Raw genomic sequence first — 23,109 nt, forward strand, 5'->3', positions numbered from 1 at the left:
ACCCTAAATAAGACACAGACCTAAAGGAAAAATAACAAACTATGAATACGTATGTTGAGTATGTTCAATGACACATAAAAAGTTGCTGGCCTTGTTGCTGGATCCTGATGGCTCACTCAGGGGAGGGGGGGTGAGAAGGCGTGGCATCAATGATACAGACACTGGGAGTCCATAATGGGGAAAGCCTTATATACCCTCCTCTCAGCACCTAGGCTGTGTGACATTGCATGGCCATCCCTCATTGGCTGGGCACAATCAGGAACTCTGACAGCTCCTGTTGCTAGGCCCTCAGGCAGACTCCAGGTTGGCTCATAAGGAAGTACATTATGTGCATGCCTTGGCAACTGGTTTGAGTCAATTTTCTCGACCCTATGGGCCTGTCCTACTACATAGCCTGACAGAAGAACTCTTCAGGACTTGGAGAGGTGATGGGTAAAGTGTTTACTGGGTAAAAAACCCAAGTTTAATCCTTAGCAGTCACATTAAAATAGAAAGAAGGAAGGAAGGGAGGAAGGCGGGCGGGCGGGCGGGAGGCAACAAAACCAGCAAGGTGCGGTGGCCCATTTCTGTTATCTCAGTGCTGGGGAGGTGGACACCGGAAAATCTCTAGGGCTCACTAGCCAGCCAGGCTAAACAGTCACTGAGCTCCAAGTTCAGTGAGATCCTGTCTCAAACAAATAACGTCAAAGATTTGGAGAGATGGCTCAGTGGCTAAAATTATACACTGCTCTTGCAGAGGACCCAAGTTCAGTTCCTAGCACCCATGTTGGGCAGCTTACAACTTCCTATGTCTCAAATTCTTATACCTTCTTACTTCAGTGATCACTGAGCATGTGCAAACACACACACTATTTTTAAAATTAATTGAATTTGAAAGTAAAAACATAAATGAGGTGGAAAATGACTGAGGAAGATTTCTGATATCAAATTCTGGCCTCCACATGCACACACACACACACACACACACACACACACACACACCTGAACACACATGTATATATACACATACGACATAGACATACATGCAAACAACCTTGTAGTCAGTATAGAAAAGATAAATGAAAAACTGTACAGATTGAAGGAACAGTTACGATGTCAAAAATACTTCCACACTATTGCTCGGGTGGCAAATGCATGCTGAAAGAGATGCTATCTGCATAGCAGAGCCCAGAAACTGGGGTACACCCTGGCTCCCAGGGCTTGGGCTCAGAACCTGTTTCTGTCCACTGTGTCCATCCGGGTGACCTTGAACCACCAGCAGTTATTACAAGATTGGCAGTCATGAATAAAACTGGTGAGCCTCAGGTAGGTTATAGTGTGGGACAGGACTTTCTCATGCACATCTGCTGAGAGCATGCATTTCCTTTCATGCTCTATAGTCCGAGGACCGCTTTCTGTGTCCTTCTAAGTCTTCTAAGTCTACAGGAGCATGCCTCCTCAGGTCCACCTTCTGAAGGAGGTAGGGTTCCCTCTCTGGTTCCTCGTCTGAATCACTGATGTGGATATTTATCCCATGGATAAAAAATATATATTGTGATATCATCATTTAAAACATACACATGGGGCTGAACAGATGACTCAGCAGTTACAGGCACTTGATGCTCTTCCAGAAGATGAGCCTGCATCCCAGGACTCCTACTGGGTGGCTCAAAACTGCCTGTAACTCCAGCTCCAGGGAATCGAATGCCTTCTTTCTGACCACTACCTGTACCCCCCCCCCACACACACGTATATACCTACTCACAAACACACACGCACACGTACATAACAATATTTAAATATTTTTAAATAATAAAAGGTACATAATCCATGTTTGTAGGTGTGTATGGAGGAAGGACCACACACCAGCCAGCCAGTGAGCCCTGGAAACCTGCTTGTGTCCACTTTCCGGGTCCCAGGATTACAAGTGTGTGCACTACATCTGGCCTTTTTAAAAATGTGGGTTTTGAGGATGGCACTCAGGTCCTGATGCTGGCAAAGTGAGCATTTTGCCCCTTCTTGTTTTAAGGCTTTGATCAGACTCTGATTCAAATCAGATCCTTTTTATGGAGTTACCTCTGGGCCTGGAGTGATCTAGGGATCCCCAAAAATGCCCTCTAGATCTGGCAAGGCAGCATGTGGGTCCTTCCTAGAAACAATTTCCTCCATTTCCTAGAGCTGTGTTCTGTCCTCTGGGGAACAAGCCGTGGTTACATCTGGGGGAGGACGCAGTCCCCCGAGAGCAGAGGAAATTACAAGTGGGAGTCGAGTTGTCAAGTGTGATATTTCTAGGGACTTTTCCTCCCTGCCTGCGTCTGCTTCGGCTTCCGGGAGGCTTAAGAGACAAACTCAAAGTCAGCACTCGCTCCTTTCCTCTCCTTGATCTCACTGAAAAGCTGTCAGTCTGCTATCACAGCCAGTTACCATGGGAATAATGCCAGTGTGATAAATGTGTCATCCTGACTTTCTGCAGGAGTTGGAAAAGAAAGGCTGGGAGGGGAGCCGGGAGAAGAGAGCAAGATGCCGTTCCTCTGCAGCCTTTCCGCTTTCCTGGGACCCTGTGGCATATCCCACACAGTAGTGTACAGTATATACCACCCGTGGTATATCCCACACAGTAGTGTACAGTATATACCACCCGTGGTATATCCCACACAGTAGTGTACAGTATATACCACCCGTGGTATATCCCACACAGTAGCATACAGTATATACCACCCGTGGTATATTCCTGACAGTAGCGCCCATTTTTGTTGGGGGACTTGTATAAATAAAATGATTTGCTTTAGGGCTGGGAAGATCACTCAAGGGGTAAGAGGATTTGTTGCTCAAGCCTGAGGACCTGAGTTCATATCCCCAGCACCCGTATAAAAAGCTTGGGCATGGCCACACACATTCACCTATAACCCCAGAGCTGTGGGAGATTAAGACGGGAGATCACTGGGGCTTGTCGGCTGCCACCCTAGCTCCAGGTTAAGTGAGAGACCCTCTGGAAGAAACAAGGTGGGGAATGATGGACTGGGACACTGACATCCTCCCTGGCCTCTGTGTGCACATGTATGTAGATATTGCACGCACCTACACAACACACATCAAAAAGAAAAGTAGGATTTACTACTGGGAAGAGGAGGGAGTTTCACTGAGACATTTAACTTATACAACTTAAAGGTTGTCTTCAATAAGTAAAGTTTCATGGACTAATTTACCTCAGAAGGAAAAGTGCCGTAAGTTTTGCGGTGCTGTTTTATCTGTTTCATTTTACTTTGTGTTCCCCTGCCCTCTTTGAATCTGTCCTGTTGTGAGAAAGAATTCACAGTTAGTGACAGACACAGAGCAGGTTGTGTTTTACTGTGAAGACGTTAAAGCCGGTGTCGGTGGGCCACACCAGCACTGCTCACCTGAGGCCTCTTGCCAACCTTGGTTCTGTAATAATCCCACAACTCCCCCGGGGTTGGTTCTCACTTTGTGTATCACGTCTGCCGTCAGCATCCTGCCCTCTGCCTCCATCCAGAAGCTCTCGGTCGTGTCCTACATAGAGAAACACTGTGCAGGTCTCTGGCTCCCCCCTGCTTCACAGTTTAGGTCTGCATTTCCTTAAGGATCCAGGCCCTTTCCTGTCCTGTGTTTTCTTCCCTGACAGTGTCACAGTGGCTGTCTTCACATTAACATTGTCACAGTGGCTGCCAAGACTCAGCAATGCAGGCTGGGTTTCCAGAACAGATTCAGAATGCACCCCTACCTGTAGCATGAATCTTAACAGGTCTTATTAATAAAAACAAACCTGAAGCCAGGTATTGGGGTGAATGCTGGAAGATCAGGGAAGCAGAACAAGCCACAGCTACCTCACCTTGCCATTTCCTCAGCTGATCCTGTTTCCTCAGACTGGAAGCTTCTGTGTCCTCATCCCAATGGATCTCAGCTGAACTGCTGCTAAAAGCCTAATAGCTTAACCAGCCCTAGTTCCTGGTTTTTGTGCCTTATATACATTTCTGCTTTCTGCCCTCACTTCCTGGGATTAAAGGCTCTTGTTACCAGGCCTGGCTGTTTCCAGTGTGGCTTTGAACTCACAGAGATCTAGGTGGATCTCTGCCTCTGGAATGCTAGGATTAAAGGCATGAGTGCCACCATTTTCTGGCCTCTGTATCTAGTGGCTGTTCTGTTCTCTGACCCTAGATAAGTTAATTAGGGTGCACAATATTTTGAGGAACACAATGTCACCACATCTACCGACGCTTCTTTATTTGTGGGCTGTGTGTGTGTGTGTGTGTTCAGATAGGTGTGCATGTGTGCACATGTGAGTGCACAGACCTGAGGACAGCTTCAGTCGTCGTTCCTCAGGAGCTGTCCACTTTGGTTTTTAGAGACAGGGTCTCTCACTAGCCTGAAAATCGTCAAGTAGGCTAGGCTGGCTGTCCGGTGAGCCCCGGGGCCTCCTGCCCCTGCCGTCACAGCGCTGGGATTGCGAGCACAGGCCACCATGCCTGCCCCCCCCACCCCCACCCCGGTGGCCTCAGGAATGGAATAAAGAAAAGCAGATCCTCAAGCTTGCCAGACATCCCGTGACCAATGGAGCCACCTCCTCAGCCCATCCTCCTTTGTTCCTGTTAGCATTTGTCCTTTAGGCTTCATTTATGTTTTCCTTTTCTCTAGCAATGCTGGGGATTAAACTCAGGGCCTTGCACACACTGGCAGGCATTGCACTACTGAGCTGTACCATGTTTTTTATTATTTTAAAGTATCACTTTTTGACACATAAAATTGACACATAATGATTTTATGTGTTTGTAACAATTTTATGTATTTATAAGTAAAGATATTTGCACTCTGGAGTACAGTGTCATATTTGATACACAAATACACACACACACATATATATACATACATACATACATGTATACATATATAATGATCAAGTCTGTCACTTCAGACACTTATTACTTATTTATGTTGGGAACATGCGAAACCCGTCCTTCAAGCCATTTTGAAATGCAGCATATCCTGATCCCTGCAAGCCTAATTCTATGAAAACACCTTTTTCAAATGTGTGTAGATTATGTATGTGTTTGTGTACATTTGGGTGTCTTAGTTAGGGTTTCTATTGCTGTGAAGAGACACCATGACCACAGCAGCTTTTCTAAAGGAAAGCATTGAATTGGGGCTGGCTTACTGTTCAGAGGTTCAGTCTATTGTCATCAAGGCAGGAAGCATAGCAACACCCAGGCAGACGTGGTGCTGGAGAGGTCCTGAGAGTCCTACATCTAGATTGTCAGGCAGCAGGAATGAGAGAGAGCCACTGGACCTGGCTTGAGCTTCTGAAACCTCAAAGCCCACCCCCAATGACACACTTCCTCCAACAAGGCCACACCTCCTAATAGTGCTACTCTCTATTAGCCTGTGGGGACCATTTTTATTCAAAACACCACCGTGGGGTATAAGTTTGTGTGTGTGCATGCTCATGTGAGGCCAGAGGTTAGCATTGAATGTCTTCTTCAATTGTTCTCCACCTTATTTTTTGAGACAGTGTCTCACTGATCTTGGAACTCATCTAGGCTGACTGGTCCATGAGCTCTAGAGACCCTCCTGTCTCCCCAAGTACTGGGGTTGCAGACATGGACCTCCATGCCTGGCTTTTTATGCGGGTGCTAGAGTTCCAACACACTACATCAAGCACTTTACCTACTGAACCGCCCCTTGATCCCCAAAAAGTACATTTTAGCTTTTACATAGGAGTGAGCTCCACAGGTGTTTATCTTTCTGTGACTGATGTATGTCCTTATCTAATGTCATCAAGCTCCATGTATATTGTTACATATGCTAGGATTCCATCCTTTTCATGGCTGGATTGCATTCCACTGCATAGATGTTTTTACCTCTCCAACTCCAAGCAGGCATGTGCCTGGTGTACGAAAGCTCAGATGTTTCATTATGTGCTGTCTTTGATGTGTTGTTTGAAATCTTCCCTACTGGCTGATTTACACAGCCAGCCCTCGACAAAGCAAGCATGATATGAAGGTCCCAGTAAGACCATTTCCCCTCATTTCAGCCTCCAGTGATAAAACTTTAGAAGTAGAACTCAGCTGTGAGTTCTACACAGAAGGATTTGAAGGTTAGGGTTTTGAAGGCATGTGGATCTAAGTTCGGTCCGCTCAGATCCATATAAAAGAGCTAGGTGTGATGGTGCATACTTCTAATCCCAGCTCTGGGAAAGAGATAGGCAGGTCCAGCGTAGCCTACTTGGCCTACTCTCATAGGCCAATGAGAGACCCTACCTCAAAAACAAAAACAAAAAACAACCAGGTGGGGGTGCTGGAGAGATGGCTCAACAGTTAAAATCTTCCAGGGGACCTAGGTTCAATTTCCAACACTCACCTGGTGGCTCACAGCTGTCTGTAACTCTACTTTCATGGCCTCTGACTTCCTCTTCTGGCCTCTGCAGGCACTGTACGCATGTGGTGCACAGACGTATATGTAGGCAAAAACCCATACACATAAAATAAACAAAAATAAATCTCAAAAACCAGGTGTTTGAAAAATGACACCTAAGGTTGACTTCTGCTTCTACATGCACGTGCACACATACATGTACACACATGTATACACACACATACATACAAAAGGAAGGATAAAACATTTTCCTGGAGCAGAAGAGAGAGTGGAACTTTCTCTTTGGACATCAATTTGTTCTGAGATCTATTTTTTTTTTAAATGCTGTTATCATCACTTGATACTCTGTCCTGGATGTTCCACAAAGCCAGGACACACCTGTCAGTTTTTCTCAGACTCTGTAAATCACAGCATAAGGTCAGGAAGGTAGACAGAGAGCTTGTAGTGTGTCTTTGTTGATAGCCGATAAGTGTGTTTCGATAGGTCAGAGGATTGATTAAATTAATTTCTCTTGAGATTTCAGAGTTAGAGTAGATTACTCTTACTTTCTCTTAATTCAAGTAACCATCAGTGTCCCCCTGAAGAGGTGTGTGTGTGTGTGTGTGTGTGTGTGTGTGTGTGTGTGTGTGTGTGAAATCTGTTTAAAAGTATTATAAAATTCTTAATGTTATGTCTAAAGTCTGGATGTCCCGGCTCATGTTACAATGGCAGGCCAGAATTAAGAGACTCCACATGTATTTGGCGGCTCTCCTTGGTTTCATTTGATAGTGACATGAGGACACCGGTTTTAGATCTCACAGTCTCTTCAGATTCCCACACCGAGCGAGACCTCTGCACCCACTGTATTGTGCTCAAAGCACATTTAACTTAAAGCCAGGTGCCCTCTTCCTACCTGCTCTTTTGTGCTGAGCTTAAAGAAGTGTTTTAAATAGAGCTTGGGGAGGAAGAGTTGAAGGGATGCTAGTGGAGAGAATAGTTAGATAGTGGTCATAAAAGTCACTTGTGGGGGGCCTGCAGCTCAGTTGGTAGATTCTTGCTGACCGCTGCAAAGCCCCCAGCTTTAGCCCCAGCTTGCTCATGGCGGTCCATGCCCGTCACCCCAACATTTGGGAGGTGGAGGCAGGCTAAGAAGTTCAGTCATCCTCATCTACTTCAGAAAAACTTGGTCTACAGGAAACTTTGTCTCAAAAAGAAAACCATTTGTAATTGCTGTTTAAATTGTTAAAAAATTTAAGTACATGAACCCGTTCTCTCAAATATTTCCAACGGATATCCAGATTTTTAAAAACAATTGTTCTTTCCATTTGGAAACTATGTTGCTAAAGTCTGAAATATACTTGTTTGTTTGTTTGTTTAGTTAGAGTTTTTTGAGTCAAGTCCTCTCTCTGTAATCCATGCCAGTAGCCTGGAACTTATGATCCTCCTGCCTCAGCCTCTCAAGTGCTGAGCTTTTAGGCATGTGCCACTATGTCTGTGGTGACTTGAAAGAAAATGGCCCCCAAAGGGGGTGGCACTGTGAGGAGGTGTGGCCTTGTTGGAGGGAGTGTGTCACTGTGGGGGTGGGCTTTGAGGTCTCTTTTTATCAAGCTTCCCTCAGTGTGACAGTGAGTCAACTTCCTGTTGCCTCTGAGTCAACATGTAGGACTCTTAGCTCCAGCTCCACATCTGCCTGCATGCCACCATGCTCCCCGCCATGATGATAATGCACTGAACCTCTGAAACGGTAAATGAACCCCGCCCCCAATTAAATGTTTCTTTATAAGAGTTGCCATGGTCATGGTGTCTCTTCACAGCAATAAGAACCCTAACCAAGACACTGTCTTATGCTTTACTTTGTATGTGAGCTTGTGTGTCGTGTGCCTGTGTGGGGGTGCATCCACAGAGGCCAGTGGAAGACACCAGGCGGTCTGCTCTATCACTCTTCACCTTATTTCTTTAAGACCTGGAGCTAGGGTGGTGGCTACCAAATTCTGGGGAGCCTCCTGTCTCTACCTCTCACAGAACTGGGGTTACAGGCATGTGTGACCACACTAAGTTTTTTTACATGGTGCCAGGGATTCAAATTCAGGTCTGCTTTCATAGAAAGTACTCTTAACCACTGAGCCATCTCCCAGTCCTTTATGTTTTACCTTTGAATAGTTAATTTGTAGTTTGTGTTTTCTGATTTGTTACAGTCGAGCTTTTAATATATACATGATATATACATAATATATATGTATATATATATTGAAGCATTAAATTTAACCCACTTATTGGTCCAGTTTTCCAGAGACTGGGGGGCAATGATCTAAAAATAAAATCTCCACCTTCAGTGGTTTTCTTCTGAGCCTTTGTGTCCATCCACGCTGTATAAACACCGAGTCACAGCTAGCCGTGGTGGTACACACAGAGGCAGGAAGGTCAGCCTGCATTGTACGATTCATCCTTGTCTCAAACATTCAAACTGAACAAATGAAAAAGTAGATCCTAAACTTGAGTAACGTAGTCTTTGTGAGGAGAGGTCAGCCTGGTCCACATAGTGAGTTCCAGGCCAGCCAGGACTACATAGTCAGACCCTGTCTCAAAGCCAACAGGCTAACAAAAGCCAAGCCGTAAGTATTGAGTTACTCTAACGGCTCCTCAAAATCAAACTGCCTGTTCAGCGCTGGCCTTCTCCCCGATTATCCTGAGAGGCTGCAGGTGAGTGTCAAAGGCAGGCAGTGACAAGTGTGGCTACAGCTCAGTGACTTCAGCAGAGTGCCAGGTGGGCAAAGACTGCAGAGTTCTGTATGTAACAGCACACGAAGACGAAGCCTTGCCCTGTGATCTGAGCACATGCCTTCACTTTCTCTACTGGAAGCACAGCTCTGGGGCTGGGGGTGTAGCCTGTGGGAGAGTGCTTGCCTAGTATGCACAGATTCCTGAGTTCCATCCCCACTGCATTAACTGGGCTAATGGTGCACACTCGTATTCCAGAGCTGGGGAGGTAGAGGCAAGATCAGGAGTTCATGTCATCTTTGGCACAGAGGGAGTTCAAAGCCACCCTGGGCTAGAAACCCTGTCAAGAAGAAAAGAAGGAAGAGAGGGAGGAATGAATGGTATAGCTCTCCTCTCCCCCCCTCCCCGAGTATGGGTCCCTTCAGAACGAACTTTTTGTTGTTGTTTTACAAGGCATAGTGCTCCAGATACCTTCCCTTGGAATGACTAGTTTTCTGAAACCTCACCCTCCCTTTGCTCAGCGCAAGTGCTTGTGTGTGTGTGTGTGTGTGTGTTGTGTGCTTGTGGAGGCCAGAGCAGGGCAACCGGTGTCTTCCTCTGTTACTCTCTGCCTTCTTACCTTGAGACAGGGGCTCACACTGACCCGGAAGCTCGCTGTTTAACTGTTGCAGCTAGGCTGACTGCTCAGTTTGCTCTCAGGATCCTCCTGTCTCCACCCCACAGTGATGGGGTAACGGACTCCCGCAGCCATGCTCAGCTTTTACGTGGGTGCTGGGCATTCGAACTCAGTTCCTCATGCTTGCAGAGCAAGTGCTCTTACCCATTGAGCCATCTCCCAGCCCCTCCAGCCCCCCTTTACAGTCAGCCGATTCTTTGAAACGTGCCGACCTGCACGCTAAGCCACTGGTTGCTGAGAGAGTCTCATCGCTAGCCCGTCTTCGATTCTCAGTTTCTCTCTGCAGCGCCTACCCAACCCAGGCTCGATTCCATGAGAGTTCCCAATCAAATTATCAACCCCCTTGGTTTAAATTTAATCCCGAGGGTGAAGTACGTCTGGACCGAGGATCTGTGGATATGGCCGTATCGTTTTCCTTCTCTCAATATTTGTTCATTTTTCTCTGGAGCACAGGACAGCTTATGGTAGAGAGATACTACATATGATATTCTTGCAAACAACAAAAGACATTCTTAATGAAATGTCGTACTAATCTCTTGAATTTCATTCTTTTGTGATAGAATCTAATGATGAGATTAGAGCTCTACGCTGCAGACCGGAGGTAATCCTCTGCACTCCTCATCCTATTTATTTGGGTTGAAGAGTTTCACTTGTCTCTTTGGAGCGTCTATGTTAATTGAGTACTCAGTATTCATTACGAATAATCATGTCTGTTTTCTTGTTGAGCTTTGGAAGGCCTTTTGCCTTCTGTGAAAGCCGAGCAGACTGTATTAACTCCTGGTTTAATTTTAAAAAACCAGTGTGGAACTTGTGGGTGCTAACGCCTTGAAGAGCCACATGTTTAATAATGGGAAGGCTCTCCATCAGATCTGAATTAATAATGCTGCTGACTTATTGTTTTAGAAGACGGAGTCCTTGACCCGCTAGGTTGAAAGCTTCGTGGCCGCCCTGAACCTCTGTGGGTCCTTTAGCTGAGCCATTTCCCCCGTGAATAATTAGAGGCATTTGAAGGTATTGCATAGAAGCCAATTTGTGTCTTTCACTTTGCATATTGCTGAAGCCTCATGAATTAATCATAAGCAGGGCCAAAAATTAACTTCTTCAGACACATATTTTGATGGGTCATGAGGGAGAATGTAAAGTGATCTGTAAAATATTCTACTGATCCTCTAAGTATTAAATTATTATACCTACGGGCTAATTTCAGGAGGGGGCGGGGGAGCCCCTTCCCTTCTGGAACTGACTAGTCTATTTGAAAGAGATCAAGGTTTTCTATTTTCCAGGGATATAAATGAGCAATGTAGGCAATCCCCTGAAAATCTTCACTCTTGTGTTAACTCTCAATTTTAATTTAAGGAGTTATTGTTTTCAAATTTTTAAATTACATGTATTTGTAAGTGTGTGTGTGTGTGTGTGTGTGTGTGTGTGTGTGTGTGTGTGTGTGTAAGTGTAAGTCAGAGGACAGCTTGTGAACTCTGAGGACTGAACTCAGGCTGCCGGGCTCAGCAGAAAGCTCCTTTACCATCTCACTAGCATGAATTATTCTTCCTTTTATTTTTGAATTATTTGAGTTTTAATCTGCTATAACCACACCAAAACTTCTGGTTGGTTTGGTAAAAAGTTATTGCGCAGTCCAACCATCACATCAACTTGTCTTTTCGTTTTAAGCGCCCATGATAACAAACCAATGTAATACGGATTTCCATACTTGCTTAAAATCTAGTTTCACATTAAAATCCTGTTTCTCTCCTTTTCTGTTTCTTCTTTTCAGCCAGTGAAACTGAAATTGCTTTCTTCTGCGGAGAAGATTATAAGAGATACAAAGCTAATCCCACTTCCTCCTGGTGAAAGTGCCCGGGGTACACCTTTGCATTCCTTTCTTCCACAAGTGAGTTTTTTAAATTGTCAAATAAATCTTTAAAAAATTAATCCGTGGATGATCTTTCTCTATAGGGGTCTCTGCCATTCTCTTTTCTTCTTTTCCTCCTCCCTCCTTTCCCCCTTCCCTCCCTCCATCGCTTCCTTCTTTCCTTTCTTGTCATAAAATGAACAAAACATTTGATTTTGAAAAATGAAATAAATGTTTAAAAAGCATCCCCAGTAATGAATAAACCCTGTGTGAAAGCATATGCCTGGAACCCCAGCACGTGAGAGGCAAGTCGGGAGTTCAAGGTCATCCTTGTCTGTTAGGAAGTTCACGGCCAACCTTGGCTACATGAGACCCTGTCTCAAAAATAAATGATTTTTTTCCCTAAAATTAGGAACTATTTGGTGGCTTAATGTGTTGGGTTCTTTAAAAAGATACAGCAGAGCAGGAGAGATTGTTAAGAGCACTCTGCCGCACAGACATGAGGGACCGAGTTCAATCCCTACCACCCACGTGGAAAGCAGGCTGCTGGCCTAGCTCCTGCAACCCCAGAGTCATGGAGCGACGGACAGACAAGAGTGTCACTGGGGCGTGCAAGCTGCCGGCCTAGCTCCTGTAACCCCAGAGCCGTGGAGGGACAGACAGACAAGAGTGTCACTGGGGCGTGCAAACTGCCGGCCTAGCTCCAGGTCCAGTAAGAGACCCTTCAAAGGTATGAAACAGAGTGACTGACTGAACAGGACCCAGCATCCTCTTCTGACTTCTGCACATGCTGGGGTGGGTACACCCTGCACATGAAACACACACACACACACACACACACACACACACACACACACACACACACACACACACACACACAAAAAAAAAAAAAAAAAACTTAAAAAAAATTAGAGAAAGATACATCCAAGATTATACTGTTTGGTGATACTCTTTAGAGAAACTGCTATTGTCTTTGACTGGCAGAGATCTCAGGAGGCTGTTAAGGGACAGTCAAAGCCATTACTTACCCAGGAGTGTGAGATGTGCACCCTACAAGGCATTGGGTAGAGGTTATTTTGGGGAAGTTTCCTAAAAGGAAAGGGTTGTTTGCCCTTTTTTTTTTCATCAGTCCTCACAAATAATGCTGCTAGCATTTTTCTTTTCTGGGTCATTTCCTGACTTTTATTACAGCAAACTGTAATAGAACCAAATTCATTTGTTGAGAGAGAGTAGGTAGCCAGATGTGTGTACTTCCAGGAGAAAAGCGTGAAGACACAGTCTGTGTCCTGGAAGACACAATCCTCCAGAGCAGTGTGATTCTCTTGGTGCCTGGGGGTGCTGAGCAGTAGCTGTTTTGTGGGTCTCAGCTAGCACGTTTCGGCATAGATCGTCCAGAAGGGCTGGCTGGCTCTGGGCTTCCAGTGCTGGCCTCTTCCTTTGCAGAGATGGGGAACTGGTTTCATCGTGGTGCAGGTGCGAGGCAGCTAATGTTTTTCTCTTTAAAGGAATCATCTCGAAGAGTCTGATTAGCATGGTCAGAAGCACTCCGCTTTGTTGGAAGGTTTAATAGAGTCCTTTTTTAAAACAGAGATTGTTTGTTTTATTCATTCGCTCATTAAACGAAGTGCTGAATACACAGATGGCATCAGACAATTTTTGCCTCAGTAAGTGGGAATGGTAGACATGCTTTTACTAGAATGGCAGGACAAACTGCCACAGGAGCATGGACAAGGGGGCCATCAGTTCTGTGAGGTGTTATTTTTGTTTTAGTATTTTTCTAAGTCCTGGTTGAGCTGTGTCTTCAAGAACCGAACAGATAGTTCTGCTGAGGGAAAGAATTGTTGCCGCTGTAGTTGATGTTGTAGTGCTGTGGTTGTGGTTGTTGTAGTGCTGTGGTTGTGGTTGTTGTAGCTGCTGTGGTTGATGTTGTAGCTGCTGTGGTTGTGGTTGTTGTAGTGCTGTGGTTGTGATTGTAGTGCTGTGGTTGTGGTTGTTGTAGTGCTGTGGTTGTGGTTGTTGTAGTGCTGTGGTTGTGGTGGTTGTAGCTGCTGTGGTTGTGGTTGTTGTAGTGCTGTGGTTGTGGTTGTAGCTGCTGTGGTTGTGGGGGTTGTAGTGCTGTGGTTGATGTTGTAGCTGCTGTGGTTGATGTTGTAGCTGCTGTGGTTGTGGTGGTTGTAGTGCTGTGGTTGTGGTTGTTGTAGTGCTGTGGTTGTGGTTGTAGCTGCTGTGGTTGTGGGGGTTGTAGTGCTGTGGTTGATGTTGTAGCTGCTGTGGTTGATGTTGTAGCTGCTGTGGTTGTGGTGGTTGTAGTGCTGTGGTTGTGGTTGTTGTAGTGCTGTGGTTGTGGTTGTTGTAGTGCTGTGGTTGTGGTTGTTGTAGCTGCTGTGGTTGTGGTTGTTGTAGTGCTATGGTTGTGGTTGTTGTAGTGCTGTGGTTGTGGTTGATGTTGTAGCTGCTGTGGTTGTGGGGGTTGTAGTGCTGTGGTTGATGTTGTAGCTGCTGTGGTTGATGTTGTAGCTGCTGTGGTTGTGGTGGTTGTAGTGCTGTGGTTGTGGTTGTTGTAGTGCTGTGGTTGTGGTTGTTGTAGTGCTGTGGTTGATGTTGTAGTGCTGTGGTTGTGGTTGCTGTAGCTGCTGTGGTTGTGGTGGTTGTAGTGCTGTGGTTGTGGTTGTTGTAGTGTTGTGGTTGTGGTTGTTGTAGTGCTGTGGTTGTGGTTGTAGCTGCTGTGGTTGTGGTTGTTGTAGCTGCTGTGGTTGATGTTGTAGCTGCTGTGGTTGTGGTTGTTGTAGTGCTGTGGTTGTTGTGTCTTGTCTTTGTTGTTGTAGCTGCTGTGGTTGTGGTTGTTGTAGTGCTGTGGTTGTGGTTGTAGTGCTGTGGTTGTGGTTGTTGTAGCTGCTGTGGTTGTGGTTGTTGTAGTGCTGTGGTTGTGGTTGTTGTAGTGCTGTGGTTGTGGTTGTTGTAGCTGCTGTGGTTGTGGTTGTTGTAGTGCTATGGTTGTGGTTGTTGTAGTGCTGTGGTTGTGGTTGTTGTAGTGCTGTGGTTGATGTTGTAGTGCTGTGGTTGTGGTTGCTGTAGCTGCTGTGGTTGTGGTGGTTGTAGTGCTGTGGTTGTGGTTGTTGTAGTGCTGTGGTTGTGGTTGTTGTAGTGCTGTGGTTGTGGTTGTAGCTGCTGTGGTTGTGGTTGTTGTAGTGCTGTGGTTGTGGTTGTTGTAGTGCTGTGGTTGTGGTTGTTGTAGTGCTGTGGTTGATGTTGTAGTGCTGTGGTTGTGGTTGCTGTAGCTGCTGTGGTTGTGGTGGTTGTAGTGCTATGGTTGTGGTTGTTGTAGTGCTGTGGTTGTGGTTGTTGTAGTGCTGTGGTTGTGGTTGTAGCTGCTGTGGTTGTGGTTGTTGTAGCTGCTGTGGTTGATGTTGTAGCTGCTGTGGTTGTGGTTGTTGTAGTGCTGTGGTTGTTGTGTCTTGTCTTTGTTGTTGTAGCTGCTGTTTCGTTTTTTTCCTGAGACACTAGCAAGCATTCAGGCAAGGCGGCGTGGGAGAGCGTGGGCCTTTAGTGGGAAGTGCGGGTTCCAGGGGCTGGGGACAGGGACTGTGATTTCAGATTGTGAAAATAAACATGGAAAAATGATGAGTGTGTGAGAAGAACGTTTGGATAATGTGCATGACCCTGGGAAAGAGAAGACCTTCAAATGTGGCTTCTGACATTCATCAAATCTGACATACAAATATGAAAACCTAGGTCAAAGGTCACAGTGGCTGGAGAGATGGCTTAGCAGTTAAGCTGCTCTTACAGAGGACCTGAGTTCAGTTCTCAGCACCCACCTCCAGGAGCTTACAACCACTGTAACTCCAGCTTCAGGGGAATCTCGCACCCTCTTCTGGCCTCTGTGGGCACTGCACTCATGTACACAAACCCACACATAAGCATACACACATACATATAATTTAAAAATTAATCTTTTTAAAAAAAATCACATGAAAGTCAAAATACAAAGACTGAAAGAGTCTATTTGCACATAAAAATGAAGGGCTAGTTTCTAGTCTATTTAAAGGACTCTTGCAAATCAGTGAAAAGAAGACAACCATATAATGAAAATTAACAAAGATTTGTAGGGAAGGAATACAGGGGACAGACAAGATGCTCATCAGTTAAAGGACTTGCTGCTGAGCCTGAATTCCTGAGTTTGGTCCCAGGACCTACATGGTGGAAAAAGAAAACTGATTGCTTCAAGCAGTGTTCACACACATACACACACACACACACACACACACACACACACACACACACACACACACACACACAGAGAGAGAGAGAGAGAGAGAGAGAGAGAGAGAGAGAGAGAGAAACACACGTATGTATGACAAATATCCCTTTTCCAAGGAAATTCAAGTTCAATAGCAGGATTCCACTTTCCATTAACAGACTGACTAAAAAGAAAGCCTTGGGCCGCCGCTGACAGTGGTGTGCCCGTACTGCTGATGGGAGAGTAAATCTTACCCAGTCATTTAAATGAGCAATTTGGAGGAGTGTCTATTGAAATAACTGTAAATTATAGGGACCCACAAGTCCAGTTCTTGGAGTCTTTTTCCAAAGAAATGTCTAAGAAGGGAATTCGCTGTAGTGTTAAAATAGGAAACTGTAACCACCCTAGATGATGGTAATAGAGTTTGCGTCACTGTGTGTCTCTGTTCTAGATGAGGACATCGTGCCACTTAGTGACACTGAGTCTGAGACATGGTGATGAGACTGTGGAGGGTCTCAAACAGATGTGACGCCAGTTCTCAAAAGCAGCCCTGCGCCGGGGAGATGAGGCTTGATGGGTAGAAGTGCTTGCTGCCAAGCCTGATGACCTGAGTTCAATCCCCAGGACCACATGGTGGAGGGAGAGAACTGACTCCCTCACATACGTATACAAATACACACGGTGATCTATATGGCGGTCAGCATTGATCTTCACTTTGACTGCACCTAGAATCACCATGGAGACAAGGCTCTGAGCATGTCTGTGAGTTTCTAGATTTGGTTAATTATGATGAGAAGGCCTACACCAACCGTGGGCACCAGTGCTCCCTGTGTTTGAGTCCTGGGCTGCGTAAAAAAGGAGAAGGTGAGCTGAGCATCAGCATCCATCTGTCTGCTGCCTGACTGTGGATGTCATGTGACCACCCGCCTCCTGCTCCTGCTCCTATGACTCCCCACCATGATGGACGGTACCCCCCAAACTGTGAGCTCACATAAGCTCTTCTTCCTCGAGTTGCTTTTGTTGGGAATTTTGTCCCAACAACAAGACATAGAAGTTACGCAATATGCATGTGCACAGGACACACAGGAGGAAGCTAGGGTTGGGAAGAAAAGACACAAAAAGTCTTATCTGTAATGCTGAATTGTACCAGAATATATTTGCTTTCAAAGTCAGTAAAAACAAATCTAATACATATACAGCAAATTTAAAATAACAGGGAAAACAAGAAGAAGAAAAGAAACCCGTCAGGTAAATGTCATGACCATATTGAACATTTTAGTATGTTATTTCCCTCTGAATTGTTTTTCCCTATATTAATATTTTAGTGTTTATCTTATCTTATGTATTTTAAGTTTGACAAGTAATATTTACTTCTTAGAAACCATCTTGGAGGTGAAAAAGTAATATATATAATTTTATATATTTACATTTATGACATTATAAATATAACATATACTGTAGCCTAGGCTAGCCTTAAACTTGTTTTGTAGCCAAGGATGAACTTGAACTCCTGATCTTCCTGCCTTTACTTCCACGTGCTGGGATTCCGGGCGTGGGTCGCCATACCCGGTTCAATTCTGGTGTAGGGGGATTGAGCAGAGGGCCCCATGGAGGTTAGGCAAGTGCTCTACCAGCTGAGCCACATCCCTGGCCCTGAGTTCCCTCATTCTAAGCTTAGTTCTTTGCCCACCTTTCTGGACGCATTTTAAGACATTTTCTGCACATATAGTTCAAGTACATAGACATGTTGTAGGTGCACTGGAGTGTGTCTGTAGTCCCAAGGACCCAGAGGCTGAGGTGGGAGAGCATACACATTTTGTCAATATATACATTTTAAAGGATTATAATTGTGTGTGTGTGCACGTGTGCGCGCGCGTGTGTGTGCGTGTGTGTGTGTGAGATGGTACATGTGTGCAGAGCAGAGGACAACTTTGGGAGTTCTCTTCTTCCACCATGTGAGACTGAGGGATCCAGCTCCAGTCCTCATGCTCAGCAGCGAGTGCCCCTTGAGCTGCGGCACAGCCAAGGGTTGTGATCTTAGGGTTGAAAGGCCTCAGTTTGCTTCAGCCGAGGCCCTCAGACCTCAAGGAAGGGCACCAAGAAAGCTTGCTTCCCCCGTGGAGAAGACAGCAGGGGCCACATTGCAGAGTTGTCACAGTAACATGACATACAACTTACACAGTGTACACGTGCACAAATTAGTCTCCAAAAACCAAAAAAAAAAAAAAGAACAAAAATATTTATTTTATGTGTGTGTGCATTCACATGCGTGCACTTGTGGAGGTCAGAGAAAAATCTCGGACCATCCACCTTGTTTTGACAGGTTCTCTGGAGTTTGCTGCCTCTGATGCTAAGCTGGCTAGCCTGCAGGCGTCTGGGAAATTTCTTGTCTCTGTATTCCATTCCACTGTATGATTGCTGGGATTGTAGACAGGCTCTACCACCACCGGCTTTACATGGGTCCTGGGGATTCAAACCTGGGTCTTCATGCTAGTGCAGCAAGCGCTTTACTGGCTGGACCATCTCCCTGACCCCAGGCAGATGGACTTCTGCTGTCCGTTTCTCACTGTGTGTACTTTCAGGGGACAGGCTCGCTCGCGACTACTGTTGACTGGCTGTTTCACCTCATTTATTCTCAAAAACTCCTGATGAGTTCGATTAGGAAAGTTCCTCAATATGAAGATGTTCTCTTAGTTGATGTAGTGGTGACTTGAACTCCGCCATCAGGACAGGGGCTTAGGGCTCTGCAGGGGTCAGCACCCCGTATCTCACAGTGACCCCACAGCATGAGACCCGGCTCTCCTCTCCCCTCTCCCTACACCTTCAGCATCTCTGGCAAGTGTGGGTTTGGAGGAGAAGGTGTGATCCTGTCATTTCTTCCCATCCGACACATTTATTCAATGAATCAGACCTGAGATCAGCCTCTGGTTCCCAAATGTGCATTTTGGGTGAGAACATGAACAGAAGAGTTCAGATAATGGCCTTTGGCGACTCATCTCTTTTTTTTTTTTTTTTGGTCATTAGTCAGTGAGAGATCATACAGTGTATAATGGCATCCAGGGTGTGTGTCAGACTGCTCACATTGTGTTTTGTAGAATGCGCCCTAATCTGTTCTGTGCGGCTCTGAGTACTCAGACAATAACGATATTTGTAGGCAGCCAGACTGAAGATAGAGAGAATCCACTTTGCGTCCCAGATGATGCTGTATGACTCTTTTGAAGTAAGTAAAGGCAGGTGGGATTCAGTAGGTACTGTACCTGCAGCATGAGCATGAGGAACTGAGTTCATATTCCCAGAACCCACTTAAGAAAAACAGGTGATGCGCTGGAGAGGTGGCCCAGCGGTTAAGAGCACTAGCTGCCCTTCCAGAGGACCTGGGTTCAGTTCCCAGCACCCACGTGGTGGCTCACAACTGCCCCAAACTCCAGTTCCAGGTGATTAAACACCCTCTTCTGACCTCTGTAGGTTCCTGTATGCATGTGGTGCATATACATATACTCAGGGACACACATACATATACATAAAATAAATGCTTTTTCTAAGAAAAAAACAGATGGACCAGTGAGATGGCTCAGTGGATAAAGGTGTGTGTGGCCAAGCCTGATGACCTGAGTTTGACCACCAGGACCTTCATGGTAGAAGGAGAGAACTGGTTTCTGCAAATTGTCCTCCGACCTTCACATGTGTGCTGTGGTGTATGCACGCACACACGCACACACACACACACACACACACACACACACACACACACGCACGCACACACCACATTCAGTCAAAGCTAGTTTCCTGAAGAGGCTTAGAGGCCCTAGGTGACCGGCCCGTGCCACCTCTCTGCCACCAGCTCTCTAACTTCAACTCTCTCTTGCATGAATGAATGACTTGGAGATTGGGTTTGGGTTTTTAAACAAAGCTTGGCAGTCCCCGACACTCATTTTATAGCAAAATAAATTCAGTGGTCTGTATAGAAGAAATACGTTTACATAGTCAGCTTGATAAACTTGTGTGGATTGGGCTCTGGAAACAATTGCTCAGTGGTCCTGAGTGCTTATGTATTCCAAAAGGAGTTGAGAAATACGATGAAAAAGTGCGTTAGAGGGGCTGGGGAGGGCTGAGTTGGTGCACTGCTTGCCAAGTATGCATGAAGCCTGCGGCATGATCCCTAGTACCGTAAAAACTAGACATGGTGGTGCATGCCTATAACCCCAGCATTTGGGAGATGGAGGCAAGAAGACCAGAAGTTCAAAGTCACCCTTGGCTATACAGCAAGGTCAGCCTGGGCTGCATGAGACTTTGTCTCCAAGAGAGACAGAGAAATGGAGAGACACAGATTACTTAGTGTCCGTCTCCCTCCCACAGGCACCGCATCTGTATCTCTGGGTATCAGATGTATTTCTCTGCCTGCAAGGAAGTCCCCTGTATGCCCAGAGGCAGTTCTGTGCCTTATGAGGATTTTTTTTTCTTTTGCCAGCCAGAAAACAAAACGCTATCCTGATTGTCCACCGTGGGAAAGATAGGCGTCCTAGATTGTCATCCTTCCTTTTGAACTGTCTCTGGAAAGCGGAGTACAGAGCTCAACAGTGGCTTCCAGAACTGCACACGTTTCCCTGCAGTTTCCCCCACTTGCCTTAAAGCGAAGTGGCTTGTTTAGAAGTGACCTCGAGGTGAACTTGGGGTGACTTTTCAAATCGTACAGATTACAAAAGGCACATGGTGCGCTTTTGCATGGGTTGTTATTTGTCCTGCTGTGTTTGCTTTAGGCAAGCGTGAGGAGAAGGAAGGAACATCCGCTTTGTAGTCAGGCAGCAGCAGCAGCCTGGAAAACCAACACCCATCACCACTGACCTAGAGGTCTGACCTTGGTGGGGCGGAAGCCTCAGTCTTCTGCTCCATTAAATGGGGATGTCCAGGCTGACCTGGCAGGATTGCCCTTGGGCTTTGGGGAAATGAGCTGGCAAGGTGTGTAGCACACCTGCTATTCTAGCACGTCTGTGCTTCATCAGCATTAATCCCACTGCACCGGAAGTGTAGACACTGAGGCTAGGGAGGGAGTTCAGTTGGCAGGGGCTTGTCACTCGAGTGTGACGACCTGAGCTCTCATCCCGAGCAACCCACATAAAAAGCTGGGTGTGGTGGTGTGCATCTCTAATTCCAGTGCTAGGGAGGCAGACACACGCCCCCCCCCCCCCAGCTCACTGGCCAGCCATTGGCCAAATAGGAGAACTCGGGGTTCAGTGAAAGACGCTGTTTCAGAGAACAAGGTGGAAGGTCTGGAGAGATGGCTCGGCAGTTAAAAGCATGTTCTGCTCTTCCAGAGGCCATGAGTTCGGTTCCCAGCATCCATGGTAGGTGACTCACAAATGCCTGTAACTCTAGCTCCAGGGGATTCGACACCCTCTTCTGGCCTCTAAGGACACCTGCACTCATGTGCACATATCTACACAATTACAAAAATTAAATCTTTCAAAAAGAAAGAGAAGCAGGTGAGTGATTGGGAAAGACACTTGACATTGGCCTCCGTCCTCTACATGGACGTGCACACACGTGAATGTGCACTTTCATGCACACACACACATGAACACTATATGCATACACCACACATATACACACTTACAAAAGAAACTGGATGCTGAACAGGATGCTATATCCCACACGAGGTAAGCACTCGTGGTACCTGGACTTCCCACAAGGCAGGCACTTCTACCGCCCTGATTGCTGGTGTCTGCCAGTCAAACCCTCAGCTCTGCAGCGACCCAGGAAGAGCTCTCATTTTCCCAGAATCCCTTGCCTCCCCGTCTCCTTTTCCAGACGCCTTATACGTGGGTAAGGGAGCCAGAGCACGTGACCTGTTGCTTTCATGTGTGTGCCCCTTTTTCCACTCACTTTGTTTCCCAGTTAGGAAAAGCGAGCTCCCAAGACAGCAGATCAACTCACACTTCCCATGTTCTCTGGGCACAGCTTGCTTCAAGTTCGGGTACAGCACAGATGGACGCAGAGAGGCCGGACATGGTTTCTGGGTAGAGTGGTCCAGCAGAGCCCGTTTTTGCAGTTTGAATTTTCTAGATACAGAGCTCTGTCCCAGCTGATGACCGCCCTGCCTCTGGTCTCAGTGAGGTACCTTCCAGGGGTTCTAGCCTGCATTCCTTACAGAGGCCAGGCAGTAGACGGTGCCTGGCTGCCCTCCGTCAGCCACCAGGTGGCAGCAGAGCCTGCCGAGGACCGGAAGCTGGGGGCAGAGCCTGTGAGTCATTTATCATTTATTCATCACCTGGAGTGGGTGGTTGGCCCGCCTGCGGGTGGCTGGCCTTGAGTTCTTGAGCTCAAAGTCAAACCCGTTAGCGTGCTGCTGGTGTGGCCCTTGACAGTGCTCAGAAGTGGGGCTGAGATGGCTCGTGTCTAAGATTTGATTTAATGTCGAAGTCAGGGTGTGAGTACTCAAGAGTCACAGCACGACTTCCATATTGTGCCTCTGATATTCTTGCTGGCGTGTGTGTGTGTGTGTGTGTGTGTGCCTGTGTGTGTATGAGTGTGTGTGTGTGTGTGTGTGTGCATGTGTGTGTGTGTTTGTGTATGTGTGCGTGTGTGTGCACGTGCATGTGCGTGCATGTGTGTGTGCATGTGTGTGTATGAGTGTGTGTGTGTTTGTGTATGTGTGTGTGTGTGTGCACGTGCATGTGTGTGCATGTGTGCATGTGTGTGTATGAGTGTGTGTGTGTGTGTGCATGTGTGTGTATGAGTGTGTGTGTGTGTGTGTATGTGTGTGTCGGATGGAAGCTGACATCAGGTGCTTTCCTCTGTAGTTCTTCACCTTAGTTTTTGAGACAGAGTCTCTCCCTGAACCTGGTGTTCACTGATTGGCTAGACAGCTGTTTCCAGCCCCCTTCCGCACCACTACACCTGACTTGACACGGATGCTGGGGATCAAACTCGGGTCCTCATGTGAGTCCAGCAAGCGCGTGACCAACTGAGCCACCTCCCCAGCCCCCATCCGGCTGATTTCTAGAATGTCAAGGATGTGCTAACGCTTCATCGAATGCCCTGCTTATGTGCTGAGGGTTATTTTTCAAAGCTGAGGCCTGAGATGGTGAGCCAGTTCTAGAAGCTCCGCTGCCTGATGCCTCCTGGGACACTGCAGCTGGGCAGCCGCATTTGGCCCCGTGAGGTTCTAAGATAAACCCCTTCCCTAGTCAATGGCAGGGACAGTCCCTGCTCAGCAGGGGATTTGGGAGCTGTCCTCATACTCAGACACTAGCAGAGCTTTGGAGGCATGGGAACGCCTGTGGCAGGAAT

The 23,109-nt window shown here is 46.5% G+C and overlaps 1 protein-coding gene across 7 annotated transcripts in view; it reads left to right on the top strand.

Annotated features, from left to right (window-relative positions):
* CUNH2orf76 (chromosome unknown C2orf76 homolog) overlaps positions 1 to 23,109 on the top strand; it is a 134,069-nt gene that overhangs the window by 56,017 nt on the left and 54,943 nt on the right. For 4 of the 7 annotated variants that reach the window (XR_008217842.1, XR_008217843.1, XM_052736750.1 and 1 more), the window contains exon 6: positions 11,508 to 11,624. Coding sequence is in view for 5 of the 7 variants with exons in the window: in XM_052736750.1 (XP_052592710.1) it covers positions 11,508 to 11,584 (77 nt within the window). In the remaining 2 variants the exon portion in view is untranslated. Of the gene's footprint in view, positions 1 to 1,819; positions 1,980 to 11,507; positions 11,666 to 16,273; positions 17,015 to 23,109 lie in introns of those variants that run through there. The other 3 variants (XM_052736749.1, XM_052736745.1, XM_052736747.1) reach the window with 3 other exon arrangements.

The sequence above is a fragment of the Peromyscus californicus genome, unplaced genomic scaffold, assembly GCF_007827085.1.
Source record: "Peromyscus californicus insignis strain IS unplaced genomic scaffold, ASM782708v3 Scaffold_14__1_contigs__length_90479793_seg_2, whole genome shotgun sequence".
Taxonomy (NCBI): Eukaryota; Metazoa; Chordata; class Mammalia; order Rodentia; family Cricetidae; genus Peromyscus; species Peromyscus californicus.